We start from the raw sequence: 27,636 nt of genomic DNA, 5'->3' as shown, positions 1-27,636 counted from the left end.
TCCAGGGGGGAGGAGATGGGGACAGGGATAGATGGATGGTGGAGGGAGAAAGAGGAAAAGATGGAGAGGAGACAAATGGAAGGAAGTTCCTGACAGGAAGAAGGAAGGGGTGAGGCCTTCTCCGGAGTATCTCTTTGTTTCTTGAATCTTTTTTCTAAAGTAGTGGGGGCAGATTTTCTTCCTCCAGGCTTTGAAATCTTAGGTGTTATTTCCATGGCAGGAATAATTGATGATAATGATGTTGCACACCAATCCTGAAAAATGGGTGAAGGGGAATGGAAATGTTTCCCATAATTATTTATAATTAATGTATTTAAATGGTTTCTATTACCTTTATTTTTTATAGACAGAGTCAGAATGATACATTCCACCAGCATCAAAACACAATAAATGCATGCACCTCCCCAGTTTGGTGGGCTTAAGGGACAAAGGACCAGTTATCATGATACACGATTCCTGTGGCTGGAGGCTCTACACTTAGGATTGGGCATATAAAGTCCAAGAGTGTCTGGTATTATAAGCAAATTGTGTAAACTTGCCAATCTTACAGACTGGGGTTGTTTGTGAGAGTGAGTGAGTGGGATAATAATTTTAGCGCCCCTTGGTTCTCCCGCACAGACGCGAGACAACTCCAGTAGTAATTATCTCAGGTTTATTGCTCAAACTCACAAATCACTGTGGAGCTCAGTCTTCAGCCTGTTCATTCCAGCTTGCAGTTGCCGAGTCCTCCAGCAAAGAAGCCCCCACTTTCGCTTTCTTTTCCCCTCCTCTCGCAGATTCTCTCGAGCCTACGATTTTTTGGACAGGCTATTTCCAGGGTCTCTGTGTCAGACCTCAAATTGGAGATAACTGTGCCCCCACCCCCGTCACCCCCTCTTCCTGCTCTTTGTTCTTTCCTCCTGCTGCAGCTTGGCTGCTCCTCCAGTGCTTCACATTCCAACCGAATCACATCTCTTGCGTTCTCAGGCTCTGTCAGCGGAGGCACGAGAGGCTTGAGATTCACGGAGCTGACACCCTGTAATTTTGTTCGTCCCTAAGCTTCCATGGAGATACTGTGGTACAACCTTGGTGCAAATTTGAAAATAAGTACACAAAGCCAACAAAGAGACTCAGAAGTTTATAGTGGCACCAGCTTTCCTGGTCAAGAGTCCACTTTGTCAGACTGCAGCCCACAGAAGCTTAGGCAATAATACATTTATCAGCCTTTAAGGGCTGCAAAAGATGAATAAACAGAAGCATAGTTCATTTATGGAATCTATCCTACAGGAGACAGTGACGGACAGCAACTTGGATAGCTTGAAAAAAAGGATAAGACTGACGTCTCTGCTCTGCCCTCGCGGTCTAGGCAATAATGCTTCTTAATACTAGTTTCTGGAAAGCACAGGAAGGCAGAGAAGACTCTTGTGCTCCAATCCTGCTTGCCGGTTTCCCACAGGCATCTGGTTGGCCTCTGTGAGAAGAGGATGCTGGACTAGGTGGGCCTTTGCCTGATCCAGCAGGCTCTTCTTAGGTTCCAACATAGTGCAATATTTTTACAGTTACATGTAGCACTTAAGTTTTATTTATTTCACAAGGGAAATACTCTTACTTTAGCCTGAGATCATTCACTTGAGAAAGAGAAATAGAGATGTGTCTAATAAACCAGTTCCAGCATAGATCTGTATTATAAAATGAAGATGCCTTAGTAAGTGTGAATGGAGTGATCATGTATTGCTCTTGCTATTATCTTGCCATTATTAGCTTTCGTAAAATTTGGAACCTCGAGAGGATAGTGGAGAATGAAGGTGTTACAATGAGAGAAGGTGCAGACTGGGATTGACAGGTGTTCAGTTCCCTTTTTGTCTTTCTTGAAAGTCTAACAGGATTCTCTTTCCTCCCAGACTCCCAAACAGGTGAGGAAGATGAAAGTCAGAATTCTATGGAGCCACCTGTGAATTTATGCGAAAGAACAAAGAAATTGAGGATACAACAACAAACTCACAAAGGAGAGAGACTATTTGAATGTACGGAATGTGGAAAGAGCTTCAGTCGAAGTGGAAAACTTAGAATACACCAACAAACTCACACAGGGGAGAAACCATTTAAATGTATTGAATTTGGAAAGAGCTACAGTCAAAGTGGAGCCCTCAGAATACACCAACAAACTCACACGGGGAAGAAACATTTTAAATGTATTGAATGTGGAAAGAGTTTCAGCAAAAGTGGAAATCTTAGAAGACATCAACGAACTCACACGGGGGAGAAACCATTTAAATGTATTGAATGTGGAAAGAGCTTCAGTGAAAGTGGAGCATTTAGAATACATCAACGAACTCACACGGGGGAGAAACCATTTAAATGTATTGAATGTGGAAAGAGCTTCAGTCGAAGTGGCACACTTAAAAGTCATCAGCGAAGTCATACAGGAGAGAAACCATTTAAATGTATGGAGTGCGTTAAGAGCTTCAGTCAAAGTAGACACCTTAGAATACACCAACAAACTCACACAGGGGAGAAACCATTTAAATGTATTGAATGTGGAAAGAGCTTCATTCAAAATGGACATCTTAGAATACATCAAGGAACTCATACAGGAGAAAAACCATTTAAATGTATGCAGTGTGGAAAGAGCTTCAGTCATAATGGAGCACTTAAAGTACATGAACAAATTCACACGGGGGAGAAACCATTTAAATGTATTGAATGTGGAAAGTGCTTCAGTCGATATGAAATCCTTAGAATACACCAACGAACTCACACGGGAGAGAAACCATTTAAATGTATTGAATGTGGAAAGAGCTTCAGTGAAAGTGGATCACTTAGAATACACCAACGAACTCACACAGGAGAGAAACCATTTAAATGTACTGTATGTGGAAAGAGCTTCAGTCATAGTGGAACACTTAGAATACATCAACGAACTCACACGGGAGAGAAACCATTTAAATGTATGCAGTGTGGAAAGAGCTTCAGTCATAACGGAGCACTTAAAGTACATGAACAAATTCACACGGGGGAGAAACCATTTAAATGTATTGAATGTGGAAAGTGCTTCAGTCGATATGAAACTCTTAGAATACATCAACGAACTCACACAGGGGAGAAACCATTTAAATGTATTGAATGTGGAAAGAGCTTCAGTCGTAGTGAAACACTTAGAATACATCAATGAACTCACACGGGAGAGAAACCATTTAAATGTATGCAGTGTGGAAAGAGCTTCAGTCATAACGGAGCACTTAAAGTACATGAACAAATTCACACGGGGGAGAAACCATTTAAATGTATTGAATGTGGAAAGTGCTTCAGTCGATATGAATTCCTTAGAATACATCAAAGAACTCACACTGGGGAGAAACCATTTAAATGTATTGAATGTGGAAAGAGCTTCAGTCGTAGTGGAACACTTAGAAGACATCAACAAACTCACACAGGGGACAAACCAGAGAAAGCATTTAAATGTATTGAATGTGGAAAGAGCTTGAGTCGTAGTGAAACACTTAGAATACATCAACGAACTCATACGGGAGAGAAACCATTTAAATGTATGCAGTGTGGAAAGAGCTTCAGTCATAACGGAGCACTTAAAGTACATGAACAAATTCACACGGGGGAGAAACCATTTAAATGTATTGAATGTGGAAAGTGCTTCAGTCAAAGTGGACACCTTAGAAGACATCAGCTAACTCACACACAATGAAAACTACAGGTGTATTGAATGTGGAAAGGACTTCAGAGGGAGTGGAGACCTTAATATTCATTAGCAAATTCACACTAGGGAAATGATATAAATGTATGGAGTTTTCCACTCAGGGTTCACTACTTACACCAAGAAACTCATAAAGGGGGAAATCAGATGTAAATGCATGGAATGATGTTTTAGTGTTTGTACTTAAATTTGTATACACATATGTATGTATAAAAGTAATGAAGGTCATATATACTAAATGTACAAAATAAGTGGCAACTTTTTCCTAGATAAACAGGGAGGGAGTGTGAATCTGGAATGCTCAAGGTGTGTGTTGAATCTGTTTAGTTTTCAGGTCCGCCTTTCACTGCCAAAATGATGGGCTGCCCTTGTCTTGTAGATCAGTATTCCAGGCGCTCATTACTTGAACTTTGCATAACCCATTGAAGACCTTTTTACTGATAGCATTTTCCAGCTGAATGAAAGGTCTCTGTGTTAAATGTTCATTTGGTATTGCTTTTGAAACTCATCTCCTTTTTTCTGTGCTCTTGTGTACCTGTTTAGAGCTGTTTTTATTAAATATTTTCTGCATTGGCTTTTGACCTGTGGAAGGTGACCAGTGAGGGTGTTTTTTGTGTTCCTTAGTTCACAGAAATGTTTTAAAGGAATGTGGAAGAATTAGGGCTAGGGGAGGTTAGTGAAAGGGACTGAGGAGTGGGAGACTGATTTGTTGTGAATGTGGGAGGTGGAGAGGGAGAGAAGAGAGAGCTCCGTTATTTGGTCAGGGCTGTGGCTAAAGGCCTTGGTCCAGCATTTCTGGGAATTGTAGTTGGCTGAGGAGGCTCAGAAACCTCTGAGAGGTTCCTCCCAGAACTACAGTTCCCAGAGTTCCTAGGAAGCGAAGATGGTTGTGAAGTCTCTGGACAGAGGTCAGCAACCTAAGGGCCACGGGCTGGTTCCGGCCCGAATGGGTTCTGGATCCGGCCCACGGAAGGTCCAGAAATCGCATCATGTTTCTGATTCATATAGTTTGGGCTGCACCATTTTTCTCTCTCTTTTTCTCTTCCTGACGGTGGCGCCTCCTCCCTCCCTTCTGGCTTCTCCCCCGCCCTGCAGAGGAAGGGGGCCAGCCTTTGATTGGTGCCAGCAGCATTGTTTCCCTCTGATTGGTTGCAGAGTTCTTTCCAGGAAAGGGCCTGGGCTTTGTTTGTGCCAGCCTGGTTGCTCGACAGCCGCCATTTAAGGCAGCCCCTCTCTGGCCCTCAACTGGCTCACTGCTCCTGCCGCCGCAGCGAGTGGTTCCGTTCTGAGACACCCTCCCAGGGTTCTGGGGTGTATGAAGCCTTGTTTACCTGTTTTTAACTCTGCTTCCGAAAGCATCTTCCCCTCCAATACAGGAGAGCGGAGAACACGCGTCTTGCAGAAGGAACCGCTCGCTGCATTCGGTAGCGGAGTTAAAAACAGGGAATCAAGGCTTCATACACCCCAGAACCCTGGGAGGGTCTCTCAGAACGGAACAGATATGCTGCGGTGCAGAACTGGGACCTTCAGAACTTTATTATTTTTTGGTTTAATCTTTGCATCGTGTAGTAACGAAAGAATGCGCACGCATACTCCATCCCGTGGTGAGGTTTGAGGACAGTGATCTGGCCCTCGACTTTAAAAGGTTGCTGAGCCCTGTCTCTGGGGGTGCAAAAAAGAATTTGGAAGTGTTTGTTTTCATTCTTGGAGGCCATGATGTTTGGCAACCCTCTCTTTTTCAAGAGCTAATTTCAGGGCTATGAGAGCCTAAGGAAAAGCCTTTTGTTTGTTTTTAATAAAAAACCCCTTCAAGATGTGACAAATGTTTGTGGGGGCTCCATCTGTTGTTGCTGCTGCTGCTGAGGGGGCCCTGGATCTCACCCCCAAATGTCTGCCATGATGGTAGCAGGATGGGAGAAGTCAAGTGCCCAGAATCAAAAAGGAAAAGTATTTTCTGCATCTTTCTTGAACAAAATGTATATGTCTGAAACCTCAGACAAAGCTCATGTTGACAGCATTGAAGCTGTTGTTCAGTAACCAATTAATGTCATATTTATCACTGCTGATAAGTATGTCCTAAATAAACAACCATATATATTTGCCTTCTGGAAGGTGGGGTACGATGCTGAGGGAATCTGTATTATATCTGGAGGAGAGAAGGCGGAAGGGGGGGAAGCTCAGTGCACCTAGAAGACGCCAGTTGTTGGTTATAGTTGCATCTATACAAAGTGCATAGCCTTTGCCCCTCCATAAAGAAATGGGGAGGAGACAAGAGCTGGAATAGCTGACCAGAAGGAAATGTAACCTGGGAACTTCATGTTACTCCCCAACTCCCTGACCTCAAGAAAAGACTCCTCCAGGGAGACAGGTGAGTATCACAGCTAAACCCCACATTATGCTCTCCAGCAGCTAATTGCTCAGAACAGGGCTTTTTTCATTCAGTTCTTTGTGTTTGGGGGGGGGGGGTTACCTTCCCTCCTTCCCTTGCAATCATGACAAAAATGAAACCTCCACGGCAATGCTTTCAGCCCCAGAAGAGGAGCTCCCCTTGGTGTCAAGGAAGGGGTCCAAGGGAGCATTTGGAGCCCTGCCTTCCCTTCTGTTGCTGGGCCCTTCCCCTCCTCTCTCTGCCATCCCAGGGCCACTCTTGACTCCCCAGCAGGAGACTGGATCTGTCTGTGATGGTGAGATGTCCTGGCTGGTTGAAGGACCACTTCCTGTTTCCTGCAGCTCCATCCTTCTTTCTCATGCAAGGTGGAGTCATGAAGCAGATGAAGGCTCAGCACACCTAAGGGTGACCCCGGGGGGGGGGGGATTCTGCTTAACCTTTCCCTGTCTGCTCCTTTTCTAGATCCAAATCCCCACACAAAAAGGGGCAGTGTGAGGGCACAATCAGTGTTATGGAGCTGCCCTGAAAATCATTGCTTTGTGACCGTAAGAGGCCCTTCTCAAAAAAACAAGCATCAAGAGAATTTAAGCTACAGAATTTAAAACAAACAGATAATTACAAAAAAAGAAAGCAGTCTGGCGCCACATTGCGTAGGAGTTAGTTTAACACACTCTACATGGGCTGCCTTTGAAAAGAGCTCAGAAAGTTCAACTGGCTGAAAGAGCTGCAGGCACTTTGCCTCCAAATTAGCATTATTAATACATGATCGGTGTTCACCAATCCGAACCCCCACAGCTCGAGTGGTAGAGCCTATATACAATAAATTGCCAGCTGCTGCCTTTGCTGCCTTCGTGTGTTGTGTTGGCAGCAGCAGCGGCAGAGGGAGCAACCCTCTCATTCCACTAACGAAAGGAACCTCTGAAGCCTGGTGCTGGGCTGGCTCCCTCCACCATCCCTCCACTTGGATACCCACTCACACACAGAGAGAGAGACCCATGCACCTTCTTGCCTTCCCTCACGCGCACTGCCCTCAACCTCAACTTGCCCTCTTGGTCAGGCTGCCGAGAGGGAGGGGAGGGTGGGCTTCTGCTGGGCCAGAGCCGCTTCTCTTCTGGGCGACACCCCCCTCCACACCCCAATCCCTTTTCTGTTCCGAGCGGCTGTGTTGCAGGGCCCCCGGGTAACATATAAATACCCTCTATTTAAAACTTTTTCTTATCAGGGGATCATCGAAATTTTTATTTATGGACATATTACTGACATATTTTTTAGCTGCTTTTGGGGGGGCCCTCCTCACCTGTGCCCCTAGTGGGGGCTTTCCTCGCTGTCCCCTAACTATGGCCCTGACCCCAATCACTGCAGCCTGTGTGGGAAAGCCTTGAGGAGCTCACTGTGTGCAAGGGGGCTTTCCCAGGAGAGAAGCTGTACTGGTGCTCCGAGGGCAGGAAGAGCTTTGGCTGGAAATCGTTGCTCACTTCACACAAAAGGATCCACATGGGGAAGAAGCCATACAGGTGCTCTGAGTGCAGGGAGAGCTTGGGGGTCAGAATCCACACAGGTGAGAGAAACCTTCCCATTGCCCTGACTGCAGTTAGAGCTTCAGACAGGTAGCCCCTCTCTCCTGACACACGGGAGAACCCACACGAGGAGAGGGGGAGAAGAAGGATCTGAAATATTTCCCTTGAAGCTTGAATTGGTTTTTATTTTTTTATTTGTTTTATTTGATGTGTTGTGAAGCCCTTTGAGGCTTTTTCTTTAAAATATAAAGCGGTATAGAAATGAAATAAATAATGATAATGATAATTTCATTGCCAAAAGTAAAAAATGGCACCTCGGCATTCCATTGTGGTGACCATTTAGCAATTAACTGATAGATATCTGAGTTTTTAATCCTACCATGGAAGGATGTCATCAGCAGGCCTTCCTCTCCCACTAATAAGGCTGAAGGGGGCTGAAGCACAAGATGGTGGTTGTGGAGCCTTGGTTTCCAGTATTTTCTCTTGATTATAATTATATCATCACTCCCCTCACCCTGGAAGAAATCCAGTTAACCGCTCCACCTGTTTCTTTGTTAGATCATTTGGTTGCAATGCCGTCGCACAAGAAGAGGAAGATAGATTTGGAGTACTGCGTTTTCAAAAAAGATGGACACACAACTATTTCTTTGTGGAGCTGAAAGGCATGCCCGTGTGCCTCATTTGTGGTGAGCCCCTCTCCGTCTTGAAGAAGACCACCCTGCAGAGACACTACAGGACGAAGCACATCCAGTATGAGGAGTTCCAAGGGCAGCTGCGCGAGGAGAGGGTCAAGGCGCTGAAAATGGACCTGTTGGGTAACCTGTGGCCCCTCCAGATGATGTCATATTGCAACTCACATCTTCCTTGGCCATTGGCCACGCTGGCTGGGGCTCATGGGAGCTGGAGTCCAAGGATCTAGGTCCACAAATGCCGGGGACAATTCAAATCCCTCCTCAGTCGTGAAGCTGATTGGGTGACTTAAAGCTGGTCACCATCTTTATGCGAAACCTCCCTCGCAGGGTTGCTGTGTGCGTGAAAGCAATATAAATATCAAGGGGAGAATATAAAGTAGGCGAACTGGGAAGTCTGTGAACTGTAGTCTCCTGATCAAAAGGAGATTTGTAGGAGGGAAATTCGGACAGGCTTAGGGTATGAAGTATCTATGATGTAAACAGAGCAGGGCCCTTCCTCTTTACAGCAAGAGCTGGGGAGTTGGCTGTGCAGCCGTGTTTTGAAAACAACTTGTGGTTTTACCTGATCTTGGTGACAGACTCCTTTTTTTTACAGAGCAATTGACTCCCTCTGGGGAAGATCCCTGGGAGACTCCATGTGCTACTGGGGTCATTGCTACAGAGTTCTTGTGTACATAGTTGTGTTATAGGAATTCTAAGGTCATCTATATCTACTGTATATCATCTATATCTATATCATCTATATCTATATATAATATGTTCATAAATTTACAAGGCCAAACACATACATAAGTACATAAATGAAGTGTCTGAAATAGTACAGGTGAGCAATCCTGAAACCATTTTGTCTCTTCCAAATTGACTTCAAATGTTTCTCTGCAAGGAGGAAGGAAATGGGAAAGCCTCTCCATTGTCTCTTTGCTCACAAATCCTGTCTTAAGAGTGTATCTGTGTATGAACAGGGTGAGCCTGTGACCTGGATTCAGGAACTAAAGTATTAACCGTCACAAAAAATGGCCAGGATGCCCAGGTAAAAGCAATCAGTGACCATTATCAGGTATCCTGGCAGACAGATTTTCTAATGTAGACCGCCCCTTCTGTGATGTATGTATGATTTTTTGGGGGGTGGTCTTGAGCTACAGAGGAGGCAATTTTCAAATGTCTATATAAGAGCTTGCACACCATTGTTCTAGGTTCCTCTCCTCCCTCCCTGCATGTGGCGTGTGGGGGACCCTGTTGCAACAGTTAAATAAAGATCATGCTTACTAGCTGCTTTGCTTCTGAATAGTCTCTGGTTGGCCTCTGTTAATAATAATAATAATAATAATAATAATAATAATAATAATAATAATAATATTTTATTATGACGGTCAGAGACCAGCTTGCTGGAATTAAATGTCAGTTATATATATTTATGTATGTGTTTGCCTGGTACATTTATGAGCATTTATTTTATATCTTAGAGCTTATAATTCTCATAACAGCCTCTGTTATTTTCTCCTACTGATAGAGGACTTACTTAAGGACTCTATATGGGCTTTTAGATACCCCATAAGGGAAAGGGGAGGTGGGTGGCGTTGTGGGTTAAACCACAGAGCCTAGGACTTGCCGATTAGAAGGTCGGCGGTTCAAATCCCTGCGACGGGGTGAGCTCCTGTTGCTCGGTCCCTGCTTCTGCCAACCTAGCAGTTCGAAAGCACGCCAGCGCAAGTAGATCAATAAGTACCGCTCTGGCGGGAAGGTAAACGGCGCTGCTCTGGTTCGCCAGAAGCGGCTTAGTCATGCTGGGCACATGACCCAGAAGCTGTACGCCGGCTCCCTCGGTCACGACTGGGCCTAATGGTCAGGGGTCCCTTTACCTTTTGTTGTTTAGTCGTTTAGTCATGTCCAACTCTTCATGACCCCATGGACCAGAGCACGGCAGGCACTCCTATCTTCCACCGCCTCCCGCATTTTGGTCAGGCTCATGTTTGTAGCTTTGAGAACACTGTCCAACCATCTCGTCCTCTGTTGTCCCCTTCTCCTTGTGCCCTCCATCTTTCCCAACATCAGGGTCTTTTCCAGGGAGTCTTCTCTTCTCATGAGGTGGCTTCACGATCTGTCCTTCCAGTGAGCACTCAGGGCTGATTTCCTTAAGAATGGATACGTTTGATCTTCTTGCAGTCCATGGGACTCTCAATAGTCTCCTCCAGCACCATAATTCAAAAGCCTCAGTTCTTCGGCGATCAGCCTTCTTGATGGTCCAGCTCTCACTTCCATACATCACTGCTGGGAAAACCATGGCTTTAACTATACCTTGCTGGCAAGGTCATGTCTCTGCTTTTTAAGATACTGTCTAGGTTTGCCATCACCTTTCTCCCAAGGAGCAGGCGTCTTTTAATTTTGTGACTGCTGTCACCATCTGCAGTGATCATGGAGCCCAAAAAAGTAAAATCTCTCACTGCCTAGATTTCTTCCCCTTCTACTTGCCAGAAGGTGATGGGACCAGTGGCTATGATCTTTGTTTTTTTGATGTTGAGCTTCAGACCATATTTTGCGCTCTCCTCTTTCACCCTCATTAAAAGGTTATATAATTCCTCCTCACTTTGTGCCATCAAGGTTGTGTCGTCTGCATATCTGAGGTTGTTGATATTTCTTCCGGCGATCTTAATTCCGGCTTGGGATTCATCCAGTCCAGCCTTTCGCATGATGAATTCTGCATATAAGTTAAATAACCAGGGAGACAATATACAGCCTTGCCGTACTCCTTTCCCAATTTTGAACCAATCAGTTGTTCCATATGCAGTTCTAACTGTAGTTTCTTGTCCCACATAGAGATTTCTCAGGAGACAGATGAGGTGATCAGGCACTCCCATTTCTTGAAGAACTTGCCATAGTTTGCTGTGGTTGACACAGTCAAAGGCTTTTGCATAGTCAATGAAGCAGAAGTAGATGTACCTTTACCTTAAGGGAAAGGGAGCAGTATTTTTATTATAACAGCTGCATACAGGTATAACTGGACAGAGCCAATCGTCTTCCACCCCCTGTGCAATTATGCTGCTTTAAACAAAAGTGGGGCTTTTTCCGGGGGTACACAAACATCCACAACATTCCCCAACTGTTCAAAGTATGGCACTTACTGTAACAATTCCATGGTGAGTATCTGCATCTTTATTGCTTTAAAAGCAAGCACTGGAAAAAAGGGGTTGCTTTTTAAATATTTTGCTTTATTTTTCACGACAGAAAATGAAGCTAGGAACTACCCCTCTGTCCTTACGTATTAAAATTTCCCTCCACTTTTTCTCAGTACTTCCCACAGAGAATATTTATTTCACATCCGTAGTGTACATTCAGCACGTACTGAAAGTACATGGTTCCCTTAAAAAGATTCATGGGAGGGGTTGCATGTGAGGAATTCTTTGGCAGTTAGTCTGTCTGGCAGCTGCTGCTGCTGCTGCTGCAAATCCCTGTTCAATGTTCCTGTGTCTCTGTGTATGTGAGGAGAATAGCAGACGACACAGCGATTTCTCCAGAGCAGCTCTTTATTTGTAAGCTGGACAGAACTGAACAGCAAACAGCTCAGCCGGCCTGCTTTTATAGGCAGCCGGCTGTCAACATTGTAGCAGCAACAACCCAGGGTTTCCCACATAAAATAACTGACGTGAACCTGAGTGAAAACTATCTACAGTATCCCCCTGCTGGCCCAGGGTGAGAACTTCAGTACATAACAAATACAGGACACTGCAAAAGACACTGTGTGTAATGAATGTGCAATAAGCCAGAGAGAGAGTGTTCCCTTCCTATAATGTAAACAGGGAGACTTCTGTCCAGGAGATGGGTAGGGCGGGCGGGTTGCCCCTTCAGCAGACATCATACACAAACACACCGACTACCTGAATCAACACAATCACTTCTGCAAATGTCCCCACAAAACACTTCATTACAGTTTTTCCTATCTATTCAAAGGGCCTCTGCTGCACATAACAATTCACTGATAAATTTACAGTGGTGCCTCGCAAGACGAAATTAATTCGTTCCGCAAGTCTTTTCGTCTTGCGAGTTTTTCGTCTTGCGAAGCACGGTTTCCCATAGGAATGCATTAAAAATCAATTAATGCGTTCCTATGGAAACCGCCTTCAGACCAGGTCCCGGGACAGTCTGTCCCCCGACCTCTTCTGAAGGCCGGCGGGGGGCGAAAGTCTTTGCTCCCCCCCCGCCTTCCCGGAGAGCGGAGAAACGCAGCGCTGCGTTTCTCCACTCTCCCGGGAAGGCAGGCAGGGGGGAGCAAAGACTTTTGCCCCCCGCCGGACCTCTTCTGAAGACGGGCGGGGGGCAAAAGTCTTTCTTCCCCCCTGCCTGCCTTCAAAAGCCATCCGGGGGCTTTTAAATCGCCCCGGGACTGTCCCGGGCGATTTAAAAGCCTCCAACGGCTTTTGAAGGCAGGCGGGGGGGGGAGCAAAGACTTTTGCCCCCCACCCGCCTTCGGAAGAGGTCCAGGACCTCTTCCGAAGGCGGGGGGCAAAAGTCTTTGTCCCCCCTGCCTGCCGTCGAGGGGGCTTTTAAATCGCCCCGGGACTGTCCCGGGCGATTTAAAAGCCTCCGGACGGCTTTTGAAGGCAGGCAGGGGGGACAAAGACTTTTGCCCCCCGCCCGCCTTCGGAAGAGGTCCAGGACCTCGGGGGGCAAAAGTCTTTGCTCCCCCCGCCTGCCTTCAAAAGCCATCCGGGATAGCGGGAAGCGCTTCCCTGCTATCCCGGACTGCTTTTAAAATGCTGGCGGTGGGGAGCAAAGCCTTTCGGCCCCCGCCGGCCTTCCTGGACCTCTTCTGAAGGCTGGAGGGGGGGGAAGGCTTTGCTCCCCAACGCTAGCATTTAAAAGAGGTCCCCGGAGATTTCCCTATGGGCTTTCTTCTTGCGAAGCAAGCCCATAGGGAAATTCGTTTTGCGAAGCGCCTCCAAAACAGAAAACCCTTTCGTCTAGCGGGTTTTTCGTCTTGCGAGGCGTTCGTCTTGCGGGGCACCACTGTACAGTGGTACCTCGGGTTAAGTACTTAATTCGTTCCAGAGGTTTCTTCTTAACCTGAAACTGTTCTTAACCTGAAGCACCACTTTAGCTCATGGGGCCTCTTGCTGCCGCCACACCGCCGGAGCACAATTTCTGTTCTCATTCTGAAGCAAAGTTTGTAACCCGAGGTACTATTTCTGGGTTAGCGGAGTCTATAACCTGAAGTGTATGTAACCTGAAGCGTATGTAACCCAAGGTACCACTGTATCTATGTTCTGGCTCACTGGGAAAACTTCAGAAATTCATATAGAATCACTTGAGTGTCGGATTTACACCATTCCAACATTGATCTGTTCAGGAAGGAAATGGCTGCCAAGGGAGGAGCTTGGGACATGAGTGAGGGCAGCCGTAATCTCTGAAGTGTGAGCCCATGTACTCAGCAGCCCCTCTGCCTGAGTGATATAATCTCTGGCATCCTGATACCTGAGTGCGGGACAGGTAGCCATTCCAGAAACAATAGCAAACCCAGATCAAGACAAAAGGGTGTGATTAACTTGACTGGGAAACAGGGAAATGTAAATCTCTCTTTTGCATCACTTGATGAGTGTATGGTGGAGGTCAGTGGAAGGGGGGGGCAAGCCCTGATGCTCAGGTTTCTGTCGCCAGACCCTCCCAATTTGTGACGTAATTTGTAATGTATCCATGATGTAATTTTAGGGGTGTTGTGGGTATCTCTCTAAAACTGATCAAAGTGGGAGCCATGCTTTGCTCTGGGCTTCCTTCCTGGTGGTGGGTGGAAGTCCTGTTTGCAATAGTTTTTTAAAAATAAAGATCCGGCCTCCTGGCTGCTGCTTTGCTCCTATATTCCTGGCTGGCGTCTTTGTTTGGTAATCCATTTGAGCCCAAGGATTTTCCTATAACAAGACCCTTGAACTTGCTCCTTAAAATGCAATCTGAGCAAAACTGGTGAAGCAGTGAGGACAATATATTCTTGCAAGAGCTGAGAGCCAAAGCAGGCACAGTCCAGCTGGGGCAAAGAATGAGCTTATATTCCCTATGCACACGTTCCCTCCCTCTTATCTCCATTGCTTGGGTGGTTTTCCTTCCCCCATTTATCAAATAACAGACAAGAGGCGGAACCTCCGGGCTTGCAAAGGAAGGAGGTGAGGAGGCGGGAAGGGGGGCTGCATCCTGCGGAGGCGGAGGAGGGGGCTTCTTCCTAATCAAGCCTCCTAATTAAGCGCCCTCACTCCCTGCCTCCCACGCGGGGGCTCCCATTCCCGCCCCCGCTGCCTGGGATTTCGGGTGAATGCAAAGCCAATGGCGGGGAAGGAGGGAAGGGGCTTTGCGAGGGGGTCCAGGATGAGAAGCCCCCAACGGGGAGAGGCGGCCCTGCACAAGATCCGGGCGGGAAGAAGAGAAGGGAGGAAAGGGAGCTGTTTTCTTAAAGGGGTCCTTGAAGGCGGAGTGGGGGGAGGTTGCGCTGGGGAAAGAGAGAGAGAGAGAGAAGCCTCCTGCAAAGGGATCTGGTGCAAAGGGAGTTGCAGGGAAGGAGGCGGGAAAGGGGAGAGGGGTGGGAATTGCTGGCCAAGATCGCCTTAATAATAGTATTAATTTTAATATTTATACCCCAGCAGAAGACTCCTGGTAGGAGGACCTCAGTGTCCCGGCTTCCTTCCTTCCTTATCTTTAGGCACCAGGCGAAAGCATTGCTCTTCTTCCAGGTATTTGGCTCATGAAACCATATGTGGCCTTCACAACTGCAGGGGAAGGGGCGTTTTCCTTTTTATTTTTTACTCTGCTATGCATCTCTGTGTTTTTCTATTGTAAGCTGCCAGGTGATCTGCTGGGGAAGGGCAGTATAGAAATGTAAAGAATAGCAGGAAAAACAGGAAGCCCTGTTGCGTGAACCAGGTGCTGCAGCTCCTTCCCCTCTCACTGGGCTACTGCAAGAAAAGGCTGCAGAGGAGGAAAGGGATGGGTTTGAAGGCTCTTCCTGCCTCTCTCCCCTGAGCAACAAGAGCAAAGGGTGTTTGCAGGGCAGGAGGGCAGAGGAGGCGGCAGAGGGAGCAGTGGGCGGATCCCCCGCCTCTCCCAGGGGGTCCTGATGCAAGCAAGGGGCTTCCTCCTCCTGCATGCAAGGGCCACCTATGTATTCAGAGCAGTCATTTGCAGATTAACTCTTAAATTCCAAGGGATATATATATATATATATATGCAGGTTTTGGTGTCCTCGGGTGTCTTCCCGTGTAAAAGTTGGGGTGTCTAGGCGACGTTTCGACGAGGTCTCACTCGTCATCTTCAGGCTGGTGCTTTCGGCTTCTTGTTACTGGAACAGAGCGGGATCTCAATGTTTGAGTTCCTATAAATACTGTAGAGGGGGTGTGGTGTCTAGCCTCCAATGTTCTGGGCAGAGAGGAAGTTCCCAGGCTAGTGTGCCTTTTCTTCTTTTGTTCCTTAATTACTTGAGAGATACCTTGAGTGATTTCTTGAGTGATATCCTGAGTACCACTTAGGTGGGTCATTAGGTGTGGATTAGTTGCTAAAGTCTTTGTGTCTTGACCTCTTGAACTTTGTGAAGAGTTTTCCTGAGAAGATGGCTGTATTGCACTTAGTTGTGCTTTGGCTTGGCTTCGTGTATAGGGGCGAGCTGTGGTTTTGTGGCTTGTGTCAGCCAGATCTGTGTAGGGATTGCAGGGGGGTGCAGCATCCGGGGGTGCCACCATGGATTGGCTACTGGATGGTGTCAGTAATTCATCTGTGGAGAGGGTCTGGGTTTGGGTCTGGTGTGGTTGATTGGTGTTGGCGTTCTGTGTGCCTCTGGATCTGGTGTCAGTTTTTGTGGGGAGGGCTAATTTCCAGATGTCTGGCAAGCGGGATGTGTCGTCACGCTTGTTCATGTTGTGAGGGTGTTTCTCTATCTCGATGGCTTCCATGATTATTCTCTTGTGGTGATGTTCCGTGTTAAAGAGCAATTTGGAATCTGCAAAATTAATTTCGTGTCCTGTTTCTTTCATGTGTTGGAAAAGAGAGGAAGTTTTTTCTTCTTTTTTGACAGCATTCTTGTGTTCTGCGATACGTGCATTTATTCGTCTGTTTGTTTGTCCAATGTACGTGGCTGGGCAGACTTTGCAGGGTATTTCATAGATCCCTTGGTTTTCCAACTGGATTTTATCCTTGGGGTTTCTGAGGATATTGGCTATTTTTTGGTTGGTGCAAAAGGCTGTTTTGATATTGTGTTTATGGAGGAAGTTTATGAAAACTTCCTCTCTTTTCCAACACATGAAAGAAACAGGACACGAAATTAATTTTGCAGATTCCAAATTGCTCTTTAACACGGAACATCACCACAAGAGAATAATCATGGAAGCCATCGAGATAGAGAAACACCCTCACAACATGAACAAGCGTGACGACACATCCCGCTTGCCAGACATCTGGAAATTAGCCCTCCCCACAAAAACTGACACCAGATCCAGAGGCACACAGAACGCCAACACCAATCAACCACACCAGACCCAAACCCAGACCCTCTCCACAGATGAATTACTGACACCATCCAGTAGCCAATCCATGGTGGCACCCCCGGATGCTGCACCCCCCTGCAATCCCTACACAGATCTGGCTGACACAAGCCACAAAACCACAGCTCGCCCCTATACACGAAGCCAAGCCAAAGCACAACTAAGTGCAATACAGCCATCTTCTCAGGAAAACTCTTCACAAAGTTCAAGAGGTCAAGACACAAAGACTTTAGCAACTAATCCACACCTAATGACCCACCTAAGTGGTACTCAGGATATCACTCAAGAAATCACTCAAGGTATCTCTCAAGTAATTAAGGAACAAAAGAAGAAAAGGCACACTAGCCTGGGAACTTCCTCTCTGCCCAGAACATTGGAGGCTAGACACCACACCCCCTCTACAGTATTTATAGGAACTCAAACATTGAGATCCCGCTCTGTTCCAGTAACAAGAAGCCGAAAGCACCAGCCTGAAGATGACGAGTGAGACCTCGTCGAAACGTCGCCTAGACACCCCAACTTTTACACGGGAAGACACCCGAGGACACCAAAACCTGCATTCCTGTACCCGTGAAAATCTACGAAAGCATATATATATATATATATATATATATATATATATATATATATATATGTATATTGTGGGGAAGGAGGGGAAAGGAGAATGTTAGCCGCTTTGAGACTCCTTAGGGTAGTGATAAAGCGGGATATCAAATCCAAACTCTTCTATACACACACACACACACAGATTTTTTATTAGTTTTCAATTACAATGATGTTGCACACCAATCCTGAAAAATGGGTGAAGAGGGATATGGAAATGCTTTCCCGTAATTATTTATACTTCATATATTAAAATTGTTTCTATTACTTTTATTTTTTATAGACAGGGTCAGAGTGGTACACTCCACCAGCATCCAAACACAATAAATGCATGCACCTCCCCAGCTTGATTTGTTTAGGGACAAAGGACCCATTATCATGATACACAATTCCTGTGGCTGGAGGCTCTGTACATGGGATTGGGCATAGGAAGATTGGGCATTGGGCATAGGAATTATAAGCAAATTGTGTAAACTTGCCAATCTTACAGACCGGGGTTGTGTGTGAAAGTGAGTGAGTGAGTGAGTGAGTGAGATAATAATTTATAGCACCCCTGCAATTTTGTCCATCCCTAAGCTTACATGGAGATACTGTGATACAACTTTGGTCCAAATTTCAAAATTAGTACACAAAGCCAACAAAGAGGCTCATAAGTTTATAGTGGCACCAGCTTTCCTAGACAAGAGTCCACTTTGTTAGACTGCAGCCCACAGAAGCTTAGGCCATAATACCTCTAGTTGCACTAGGTTCAGGTTGTGGATTTTCGGGTTGCGAACGCTGCAAATGCCGCATGTGCAGAAGCATTCCGTGTGCTTCGAGCATGCGCAGGGGAGCGCCCTATTGCATCATGCACAGAAGCGGCGCTCTACAGACTTTTCAGGGTGCAAACAGCACCCTGGAATGGATTGCGTCCATAATAAGAGGTACCACTGTATCAGTCTTTAAGGGCTACAAAAGATGAATCAACAGAAGCATAGTTAATCTATTGACTACCCTTTCTTTGAAATGTTTTTAGTGGTTTTTACAAATACAAGTTGATATCAAAGACATTTATATAATCATTTAATGAGATTCTCTGAATCTCATGACATCTCCCCGTTCCTTTCATGGATCCTTATATTAATTTTTTCAAAACTAAATATTATTTTTTTAAAGTATTTTTCTTAAACAATTTCAGCATAACAAAGTATCAGTCCACATAATCAATTACATTATTCCCTCCCTTTCCCCCCCACCAAGGCCTTCCCTCAGCTCCCCTCTCTGATTTATTTGCACATATCGTTCTCTGCATATTATAAAATTGTACATATCCTTACTTTATCTATCATGTGTTCAGTTAATAAATTTGTGGATGTTTATTCAAAACCTGCCAAGGAGTCCAAATCATTTTGTTGTCTTTTTAAGTAATTTGTAAAAAGCTCCCATTCTTCCTTGAAGTCACTGTTGTTCTTTTCACACAGTTTATATGTCAATTTGGCCAATTCCGCACAGCTCATCAATTTTTCTTGCCATTGTTCTTTCCTTGGGATTTCCTCATTCTTTCATCCTTGTGCTAACAAGACCCTTGCCATTGTTGTAGCATACATAAATAAGTTTTTTTTTTTTTTTGGCAGGTCTTGCCCTACAATCCCTAACAAAAATGCTTCTGGTTTTTTTACATATGTTAATTTAAACATTTTTTTCAATTCATTATATATCATTTCCCAAATTTTTTTGACTTCTCTACATTCCCACCACATATGATAAAAAGTCCTTTCTTTTTCTTTACATTTCCAACATGTGTTTAACCCAGTTTTATACATTTTTGTTATCTGTACTGGTGTTATATACCATCTATACATCATTTTCATATAGTTTTCTTTCAAAAGAGAACAGTCTGTAAATTTTAAAAATATTTTCCACACTTTTCCCCCAGTCCTCAAATTGTATATTATGTCCTATATCTTGTGCCCATTTGATCATAACTGATTTGACCTCCTCATCTTTCATTTCCCATTCTAGCAAGATACTATATACTTTGTTCAGCAACTTCACTTCTTCTGTAACTTCCCTTTGAAATCTAGAAGTTGTATAACTAAACCCCTTCTTGTTGTCTTCCTTGTACATCTCATGTAATTGTCTGTAGTGTAACCAACTCTGAAAATGATCTTTTATTTCCTCATAATCTTTTAATTTCCATTTTCCTTCTTGATCCTTCAACAAATTTCTATATATAGGCCAACTAAATATTGATACATTTCCCACAGTTTTCATTTACCTAAATTGTCCATAAACTTCTTTACTTTACAAGTGATTCTTAAAGTCCAACTAACGTTTTGATTTGCTTGCAGTAATCTCTTAGGCAAAATTATAAATTTCCCCCATTCTTTTTTAAATTCCTTATCTTCTTGACTGCAGAGTCTCGTGGTAAATTTTGCCATTTCGGCAGAGTCTAGCAGTTTGACTTGCCATTCTTCCCTAATCAAGATTGTTGCATATTTCCATTTTTGGGATAATAACATCCATGCAGCTGTTGTCGCATACATAGTCTTTCCTGGTCTTTTGGGATCTTGGTACCTGTAATTCCTAATAAAAGGCTTCTAGTTTCTTAACAAAAGTTGTTTTAAACATTTTTTCAATTCATTATATACCATTTCCCAAAATAATTTTGTTATCTTACATGACCACCACATCTCTTTTCTTTTCTTTTCTTTTCTCTTCCTCTCTTTGGCAATCACTCATAGCTGAGTAAGAGTATCTTCCACAAACACAGTTTTAACAATGAGTCCGTAAGTGACTGTGGAGGCCAATTCTGGATCCACACGACCTTCCACAGAGGGGACATTGGTTTCCAGGCGGGAGTTGATCACAGTGTGGATTTGCCAAGCGTGCCTTCCTCTTAGCACATTTCTCCCTTGCATCCCGAGTTTGAGTGTCCTCAAAGCCCATGACACGTTCTCCAATTGGAGCGCTCGCAGGCAAGCATTTCCCAGTTGTTGGTATTTATACTACATTTTTAATATTTGTCTTGAGACAGTCTTTAAACCACTTTTGTTGACCACCAGCATTACGTTTCCCCTTTTTAAGTTTGGGGTAGAGTAGTTGCTTTGGAAGATTATAATCAGGCATCCGCACAACATGACCAGGCCATCAAAGTTGATGTTGAAGAATCATTTGCACATATAGTAAAAGGTACCCACGTCTCTTTACATTTCCAGCAGGTATTTGAATTTGTTCTATACATTTTAGATAACTTGCTAGGAGTCAAATACCACTGATACATCATTTTAATATAGTTTTATTTCAATGTACAACAAGCTGTAAAGTCCAGATCTGTTTTCCAAAGCCTTTCCCAATCTGCCATTTGTATGTTATGTCCTTAGTCCTTTGCCCATTTAATCATAACTGATTTGACTTGTTCATTCTTTGTTACCATTCTAGGAGCAAGTTATACATTTTAGACAGATTTTTGTTGTTACTTCCTAAGAAGAGTTCTTTTTGAAATTGTGATATCTCATAACTGAAACCTTTCTTTTTGTCTGTCTTAAAGATATTGTTTAGTTGATGGTACTGTAACCAGTCAGTTACAGCTTCCCTTATCTCTTCAAAATCTTTTAATTTTAGTTGGTTTTCATCTTCAGTTAACAGCTCTCTGTAAATCGGCCAATTACTTCTCATATTCCGTTTTTACAGAGATATTGCTTCAAGGGGGAAAGCCACCAGCAATTTTTTATTTGCTCAAGCAAATTTTTATACTTCTCCCAAACCCTAAAAATTGATTTTCTTACTATAGTGGTACCTCAGGTGTCAGGAAGCTGCCATCGGAGCCTCAAGTGGTGGAGGGGCTCCAGGATGCTAGGAGACCCTCGGATGCTGAGGAGGGAACCAGCAGGGGGAGAGGGAGAGTTTCAGCGGAAACCGAGTCGGAGGAACGGCTCCGAGACGCTTCCAGTGAGAACAGCGGGGAGAGCTCAGGACCTCCCCTTGGGATGCCTACTCTGCGCAGGAAGCTGTCACATAGAGAAGCAAGGTGTAGAGTTTCTGTCAAAGAACTCTTATGTTGGAAGAAATTCCGGAAACGCCCACTGACGGATTCTGCCAGCGATTAAGGCAGCCATGCACCGATGGCTGCACGGAGAGGGACAGTTTTGAAACTGATCACAAAACTTTGAGAGTGTAAACGCTTACGCACAAGTAGCCCCATATCTCATCGCATCAGGTTAAGAACTTGATTCGTTCTGGAGGTCTGTTCTTAATCTGAAACTGTTATTAACCTGAAGCACCACTTTAGCTAATGGGGCTCCGGCTGCTGCTATGCCGCTGGAGCACAATTTCTGTTCTTATCGTGAATCAAAGTTCTTAACTCAAGCTACTATTTCTGGGTTAGTGGAGTCTGTAACCTGAAGCTTCTGTAACCCGAGGTACCACTGTATATGATTCTGAAAAGCTCTATGCACCTCCCAGATCTAAAATACCTCCTAGAGGTATTTTAAAATGTCCTCCCAGATCTAAAATACCTGTGTTTTCCAATGTAATCAATTCCCGGTTCTAGCAGATACAGGATGCTTCATACTAAAGTTTCAAATCCAGCAGGGTGAAAGAAGAAGAGAAGAGTTTGGATTTGATATCCCACTTTATCACTACCCGAAGGAGTCTCAAAGCGGCTAACAATCTCCTTTCCCTTCCTCCCCCACAACAAACACTCTGTGAGGTGAGTGGGGCTGAGAGACTGAGAGACGTCAGAGGAGTGTGACTAGCCCAAGGTCACCCAGCAGCTGCATGTGGAGGAGCGGAGATGCGAACCCGGTTCCCCAGATTACGAGTCTACCGCTCTTAACCACTACACCACACTGGCTCTCTCTCCTCTCTCTCTTACAACTGTAAATAATTTATATTTTATCCTTGGTTTCTTCCCTTGCCAGATAAACCTAGATATGTCTTTTTGCCATTTTTCAACACATCCTGTGTTGCCTATCGCCATGACTGATTGGAATAAAAATGACATTTTTGGCAATACATTATTTTTTATTACTGAGATTCTTCCCCAAAATGATAAATTCATTCTTCCCCATAGATCTAAAACTCTTTTTCTTTCTTTCCACACATTATAAAAATTGTGTTTAAAAATATTAATATTCTTAGCTATCAACCAAACTAAGTATTTGACTTTGTTATGTATAGCTACTGTAACTCTGTTTTCTGTTGTAATTCCTTTTTGTCTTATTCCGTCAGGTTTTTTACCAAAAACTTAAGTCTTATTCTTGTTTAGTTTAAAGCCTATGACCTGCCCGAAGTCCTGTATCTTTTCTAACACCTTTGGTAGAATATTTTTGAGATTACAAGGTCAACTACAAAAGCTTTTAATTTACCATATTTTTCGCCCTATAGGGCGCACCTAGTTTTTTTTTTGGGGGGGAATAAAGGGGGGAAAATCCGCCCCCCCCCAGGCACGGGGCTGGGGAAGCCCGAGTTTCCCCCGACCCCAGAACAGGCTGCTATCTGCAAGCCTAGGGAGCCCGGCGGGAGCTCCCGCCAGGCTCCCCAGGCTTGCGAATATCTGCCCGAAGCCTGGGGCGTGCTGCTCAGCGCGCCCAAGGCTTCGGGATGCAGGCTGCTATCCACAAGCCTGGGGAGCCCGGCGGGAGTTGCCGCGGGCTCCCTAGGCTTGCGGAGAGCTTCCTGAAGCCTGGAGAGCGAGAGGGGTCGGTGTGCACTCTCGCTCTCCAGGCTTCAGCGAAAGCCTGCATTCGCCCTATAGGATGCACACCCATTTCTCCTTCATTTTTGGAGGGGGAAAAGTGCGTCCTATAGGACGAAAAATACGGTATATGTTTTATTTCCTACTGTTATTCCTCTAATTATGTAATTTCTTTGCTCTTATCTCTCCAGGGCCTCTAATACCAAATTAAATAATAATGGTGATAGGGAACATAATTGTCCTGTCCCTTTCGTTATCTTACACTTTTCTGTATCTAACCCTTATTAACAATCAGCATGGCCTGTTGCTCAGAATAAATGACATCAATTCCTCTCCCAAATGCTTCCCAAAATTCATTTTTTTCTATGAAAACCCATGAGACGTTATCAAAAGCCTTTTCAGCATCTATAAACATTGAGGATGCTTTTATCTCATTTCTTACTTCCAAATATTCAATAATATCAATTATATTCCTTATGTTATCCTTCATCTGACATACTGGACTGATTGTGATGAATTATTTCTGCTAAAACACCTTTCATTCTATTGCCCAAAATGTTAGCGATACTCTAATTGGAGTATTTTTCTGACCTTTTAGTTCAAGAATTATTGAGTTGTGGTCCGAAAGTGTTCTTGGTTGCATTTCTCCTTTTTTAATCTATGGACTCCCATCCTACAGGAGACAGTGGTGGCCAACAACTTGGATAGCTTGAAAAAGAGGATTAAATTGATGCCTGTGCTCTGCCCTCACGGTCCTAGGCAATAATGCTTCTTAATACCAGTTTCTGGAAAGCACAGGAGGGCAGAGAAGGCTCTTATGCTCCAATCCTGCTTGCTGGTTTCCCATAGTTGGTGTCAGGAGCTTGTATTACTCTCGAGTAGGACCCTGGCAGAGACACATGTCTGACTGGCATGTTCTGTCCCTCCTGATTGTTCGTTCGGGAGCTTTAAAAGCTTTCTTCTGCCCGAACATCACAGCGACCGATGCCAACAGACATCAGCACACTTGGGGATCCGCAGAGTGTTTGCAGCTTGCATAACAGAACTCAGAAACTCAGCATTTTGGCTAATCTACTTTGTTTGCATATAAACACACACAGAGCACTGCAACATGGCTTCCTCTCTCTCTAGCATCAAACAGCAAAAGAGAAAGAACAAACACTTCACGGAACACAGTAACACAAACATCCTGTCTTCATCACTTCCCACACTGTGGAGTCAAAACATACACCGTCATGTGATAGACATCAAACCCATGACTGCAGTCACAGAGCAGGAATCTTAACAGTTGGCCTCTGTGAGAACAGGATGCTGGACTTGGTGGGCCTTTGCCAGATCCAACAGGGTCTTCTTATGTTCTAAAACATTGCAATATTTTTACAGTTACATGTGGCATAGTAACACTAAAGTTTTACTTCTTACTCATTGGAGAGACTACTTGTCAGGGGCTCAGGAGCAGAGGCACAGGGAAGAGGGGAAATGGAGAGCGAAGGGGAAGAATCCGAGGGGAGCGTAGGAGAAGAGGACAGTGGTCCGAGGGATTCCATGAGCCTCTCCAGCGAATCGGAAGATTCACAGAAGGGGGCGCCAGTGGCCAGGGGTAGGGGGTTCCCAAGGGGAACGACCCAGGAGCAAGGGGGCAGCAGGGACTCCCAGAGCAGTAGTTGGAAATCAGGACCAGCTTCCCCACCAGAGCAGAGTGGGGGGGAAGAGTCCCAAGCATCGGGGCCAGTGCATTCCCCACCAGGGAGAGAAGACGAGGCAGAGCTGACCACACCTCCATCGGAGAGTCGGACAACGGAGGGGAGGTCAGATCCGGCCAGTATCCCGGAAGAGGGAAGCAGTGACAGAAGTAGTGTAACGGTTAGGAGAAAGGTCACTGGGTTGGCGCGAGAGGCAAGTTCAAATGTACAGGAGCGCGGGACAGCAGAGAATGAGGGTTGGGAACCGGGTCCTAAAGCCCGCCGGAGGCAGGGGGAGGAGCTAAGCGACTCAGCGTCGGAAGAGTCCAGAAAGGGCAATGCCCCAGCGGGCAGGAGGACCCAGAGGAGGAGAGAGCAGCGGAAAAGGTGGAGCAGGGCTAGGATCTTAAACTGGTGTCAGAGGGGAGGAGACTCAGACGGGACTTCGCCGATCTAGAGTTTAGACGTAGGGCTGCACGCTCTGGCTTTGAAATGGAAATTAAACTTCAATAAAGACTTTTGTACATAACATCAGCCTGGCGTTGCTCCTCTGTGAGCTGGGACCTAGAGGCAGCCCTGACACTACTACTAGAACCTGAGATCATTTCCTCACTTGAAAAAGAAAAATACAGAGATGTGTCTAATAAGTCAATTCCACCATAGATCTGCATTATAAAATGATGCTGTATTACTTAGTGTGAATGGAGTGATCATGTGTTGCTCTTGCCATTTTCTCATCTGCATTGCTATAAATTGTAACATAGAGAGGACAGTGGAGAATGGGGAAAGTGTTAAATTAACAGAATGTGAACATTGGGTTTGGAATGTGTTCAGTCCCTTTCTTGTCTTTCTTGAAAGTCTTAACAGGATTCTCTCACCTCTACTCCCAAACAGGTGAGGAAGATGACGGCCAGTATTCTATGGAGCCTGTGAATTCATTAGGAAGAACAAAGAAACAGTTTAAATGCATGGAATGTGGCATGAACTTTAGTCACAGGGGAAGACTGAGGATACACCAACAAATTCACACAGGGGAGAGACCATTTAAATGTATTGAATGTGGAAAGAGCTTCAGTCAAAGTGGATCACTTAGAAGACATCAACGAACTCACACGGGGGAGAAACCATATAAATGTATTGAATGTGGAAAGAGCTTCAGTGAAAGTGGGAACCTTAGAACGCATCAACGAACTCACACAGGGGAGAAATCATTTGAATGTATTGAATGTGGAAAGAGCTTCAGTGAAAGTGGATCACTTAGAAGACATCAACGAACTCACACAGGGGAGAAATCATTTGAATGTATTGAATGTGGAAAGAGCTTCAGTGAAAGTGGATCACTTAGAATACACCAACGAACTCACACAGGGGAGAAACCCTTTAAATGTATTGAATGTGGAAAGAGCTTTAGTGAAAGGGGAAACCTTAGAACGCATCAACGAACTCACACGGGTGAGAAACCATTTGAATGTATTGAATGTGGAAAGAGCTTCAGTCAAAGTGGATCACTTAGAACACACCAACGAACTCACACGGGGGAGAAACCATTTGAATGTATTGACTGTGGAAAGAGCTTCAGTAGAATTGAACACTTTACAACACACCAACGAACTCACACAGGGGAGAAACCATTTAAATGTATTGATTGTGGAAAAAGCTTCAGTAGAAGTGGAACCTTTAGAATACACCAACGAACTCACACGGGGGAGAAACCATTTCAATGTACGGAATGTGGAAAGAGCTTCAGTGAAAGTGGATCACTTAGAACACACCAACGAACTCACACAGGGGAGAAACCATTTAAATGTATTGAATGTGGAAAAAGCTTCAGTAGAAGTGGAACCTTTAGAATACACCAACGAACTCACACGGGGGAGAAACCATTTCAATGTACGGAATGTGGAAAGAGCTTCAGTGAAAGTGGATCACTTAGAAAACATCAACGAACTCACACGGGGGAGAAACCATTTAAATGTATTGAATGTGGAAAGAGCTTCAGTGAAAGTGGATCACTTAGAAAACATCAACGAACTCACACGGGGGAGAAACCATTTAAATGTATTGAATGGAGGAAAAAGCTTCAGTGGAAGTGGACACCTTAGAATGCATCAAGGAACTCACATGGGGGAGAAACCATTTAAATGTATGGAGTTCGGTAAGAGCTTCAGTGAAAGTGGAGCACTTAGAAAACATCAACGAACTCACACAGGGGAGAAACCATATAAATGTATTGAATGTGGAAAGAGCTTCAGTGGAAGTGGATCACTTAAAAAACATCAACGGACTCACACTGGGAAGAAGCCATTTAAACGTATTGAATGTTGAAAGAGCTTCATTGAAAAGGAACACCTTAGGAAAAATCAGCTAACTCACACGGGGGAAATTATAGATGTATGGAATCTGGAAAGAGCTCCAGAGGGAGTGGAGACCTTAATATTCATAAGCAAATTCACACAGGCGGATAACCATATAAATGTATGGAGTTTTCCACTCAGGGTTCCCCGGGTTCCTGATAAGTGACGGTGACTGTCAAGTCTCTGGATGTGCAGAAAAGAATTTGGTAGTGTTTGTTTTCCATCTTCGGGGCCATGCTGTTTGGAGACCCTTGCTTTTTTAATTTGAACTGTTGATCTGGATAGCTTGGAATCTGGCATTCTGGACTTTCCCCACAATGCTGCTTATTGGTCAGAACAGAGAGCTGGATCTGGATTTCCTGCTTCAGTGCATCATTCCCACGCACACTTCCTCAGTTTGTGAATATGGCTGCTTTGGATTCCTTTGGGCCAGTTACTAATAATCTACTTTTGTTGTTGTTCAAAATGGGTTTTTGCTGATAATGGGTTCATGAAATTTCAATAAAGCAAAGATCCCTTTCAAGAGA

General features: G+C 44.7%; 2 protein-coding genes across 2 annotated transcripts in view; both read left to right on the top strand.

The window, feature by feature from the left end:
- Positions 1-27,636, top strand: part of LOC310837711 (tripartite motif-containing protein 10-like) — a 45,448-nt gene that overhangs the window by 98 nt on the left and 17,714 nt on the right. The gene's annotated exons all lie outside the window — the stretch shown is intronic.
- On the top strand, positions 5-27,636 carry LOC310837774 (uncharacterized protein). The gene is made up of 3 exons (XM_083724863.1): positions 5-271; positions 17,602-17,623; positions 25,650-27,636. Exons 1-3 carry the CDS (start codon positions 230-232, stop codon positions 26,855-26,857), a joined length of 1,272 nt encoding a protein of 423 aa, XP_083580989.1. The 5' UTR covers positions 5-229; the 3' UTR covers positions 26,858-27,636.

The sequence above is a fragment of the Podarcis gaigeae genome, assembly GCF_964106915.1.
Source record: "Podarcis gaigeae genome assembly, chromosome: 2".
NCBI classification, from domain to species: Eukaryota; Metazoa; Chordata; class Lepidosauria; order Squamata; family Lacertidae; genus Podarcis; species Podarcis gaigeae.
The sequence above is the reverse complement of the archived record's forward strand: the minus strand, read 5'-3'. Positions and strand labels throughout refer to the sequence as shown.

Coding starts and splice junctions, on each gene's coding strand:
- LOC310837774 (XM_083724863.1), top strand. CDS start 230: ATGATAATGATGTTGCACACCAATCCTGAAAAATGGGTGAAG. Junction 272..17,601: donor ATCCTGAAAAATGGGTGAAG/GGGAATGGAAAT, acceptor AAATGGGTGAAG/AGGGATATGGAAATGCTTTC. Junction 17,624..25,649: donor GGATATGGAAATGCTTTCCC/GTAATTATTTAT, acceptor ACTCCCAAACAG/GTGAGGAAGATGACGGCCAG.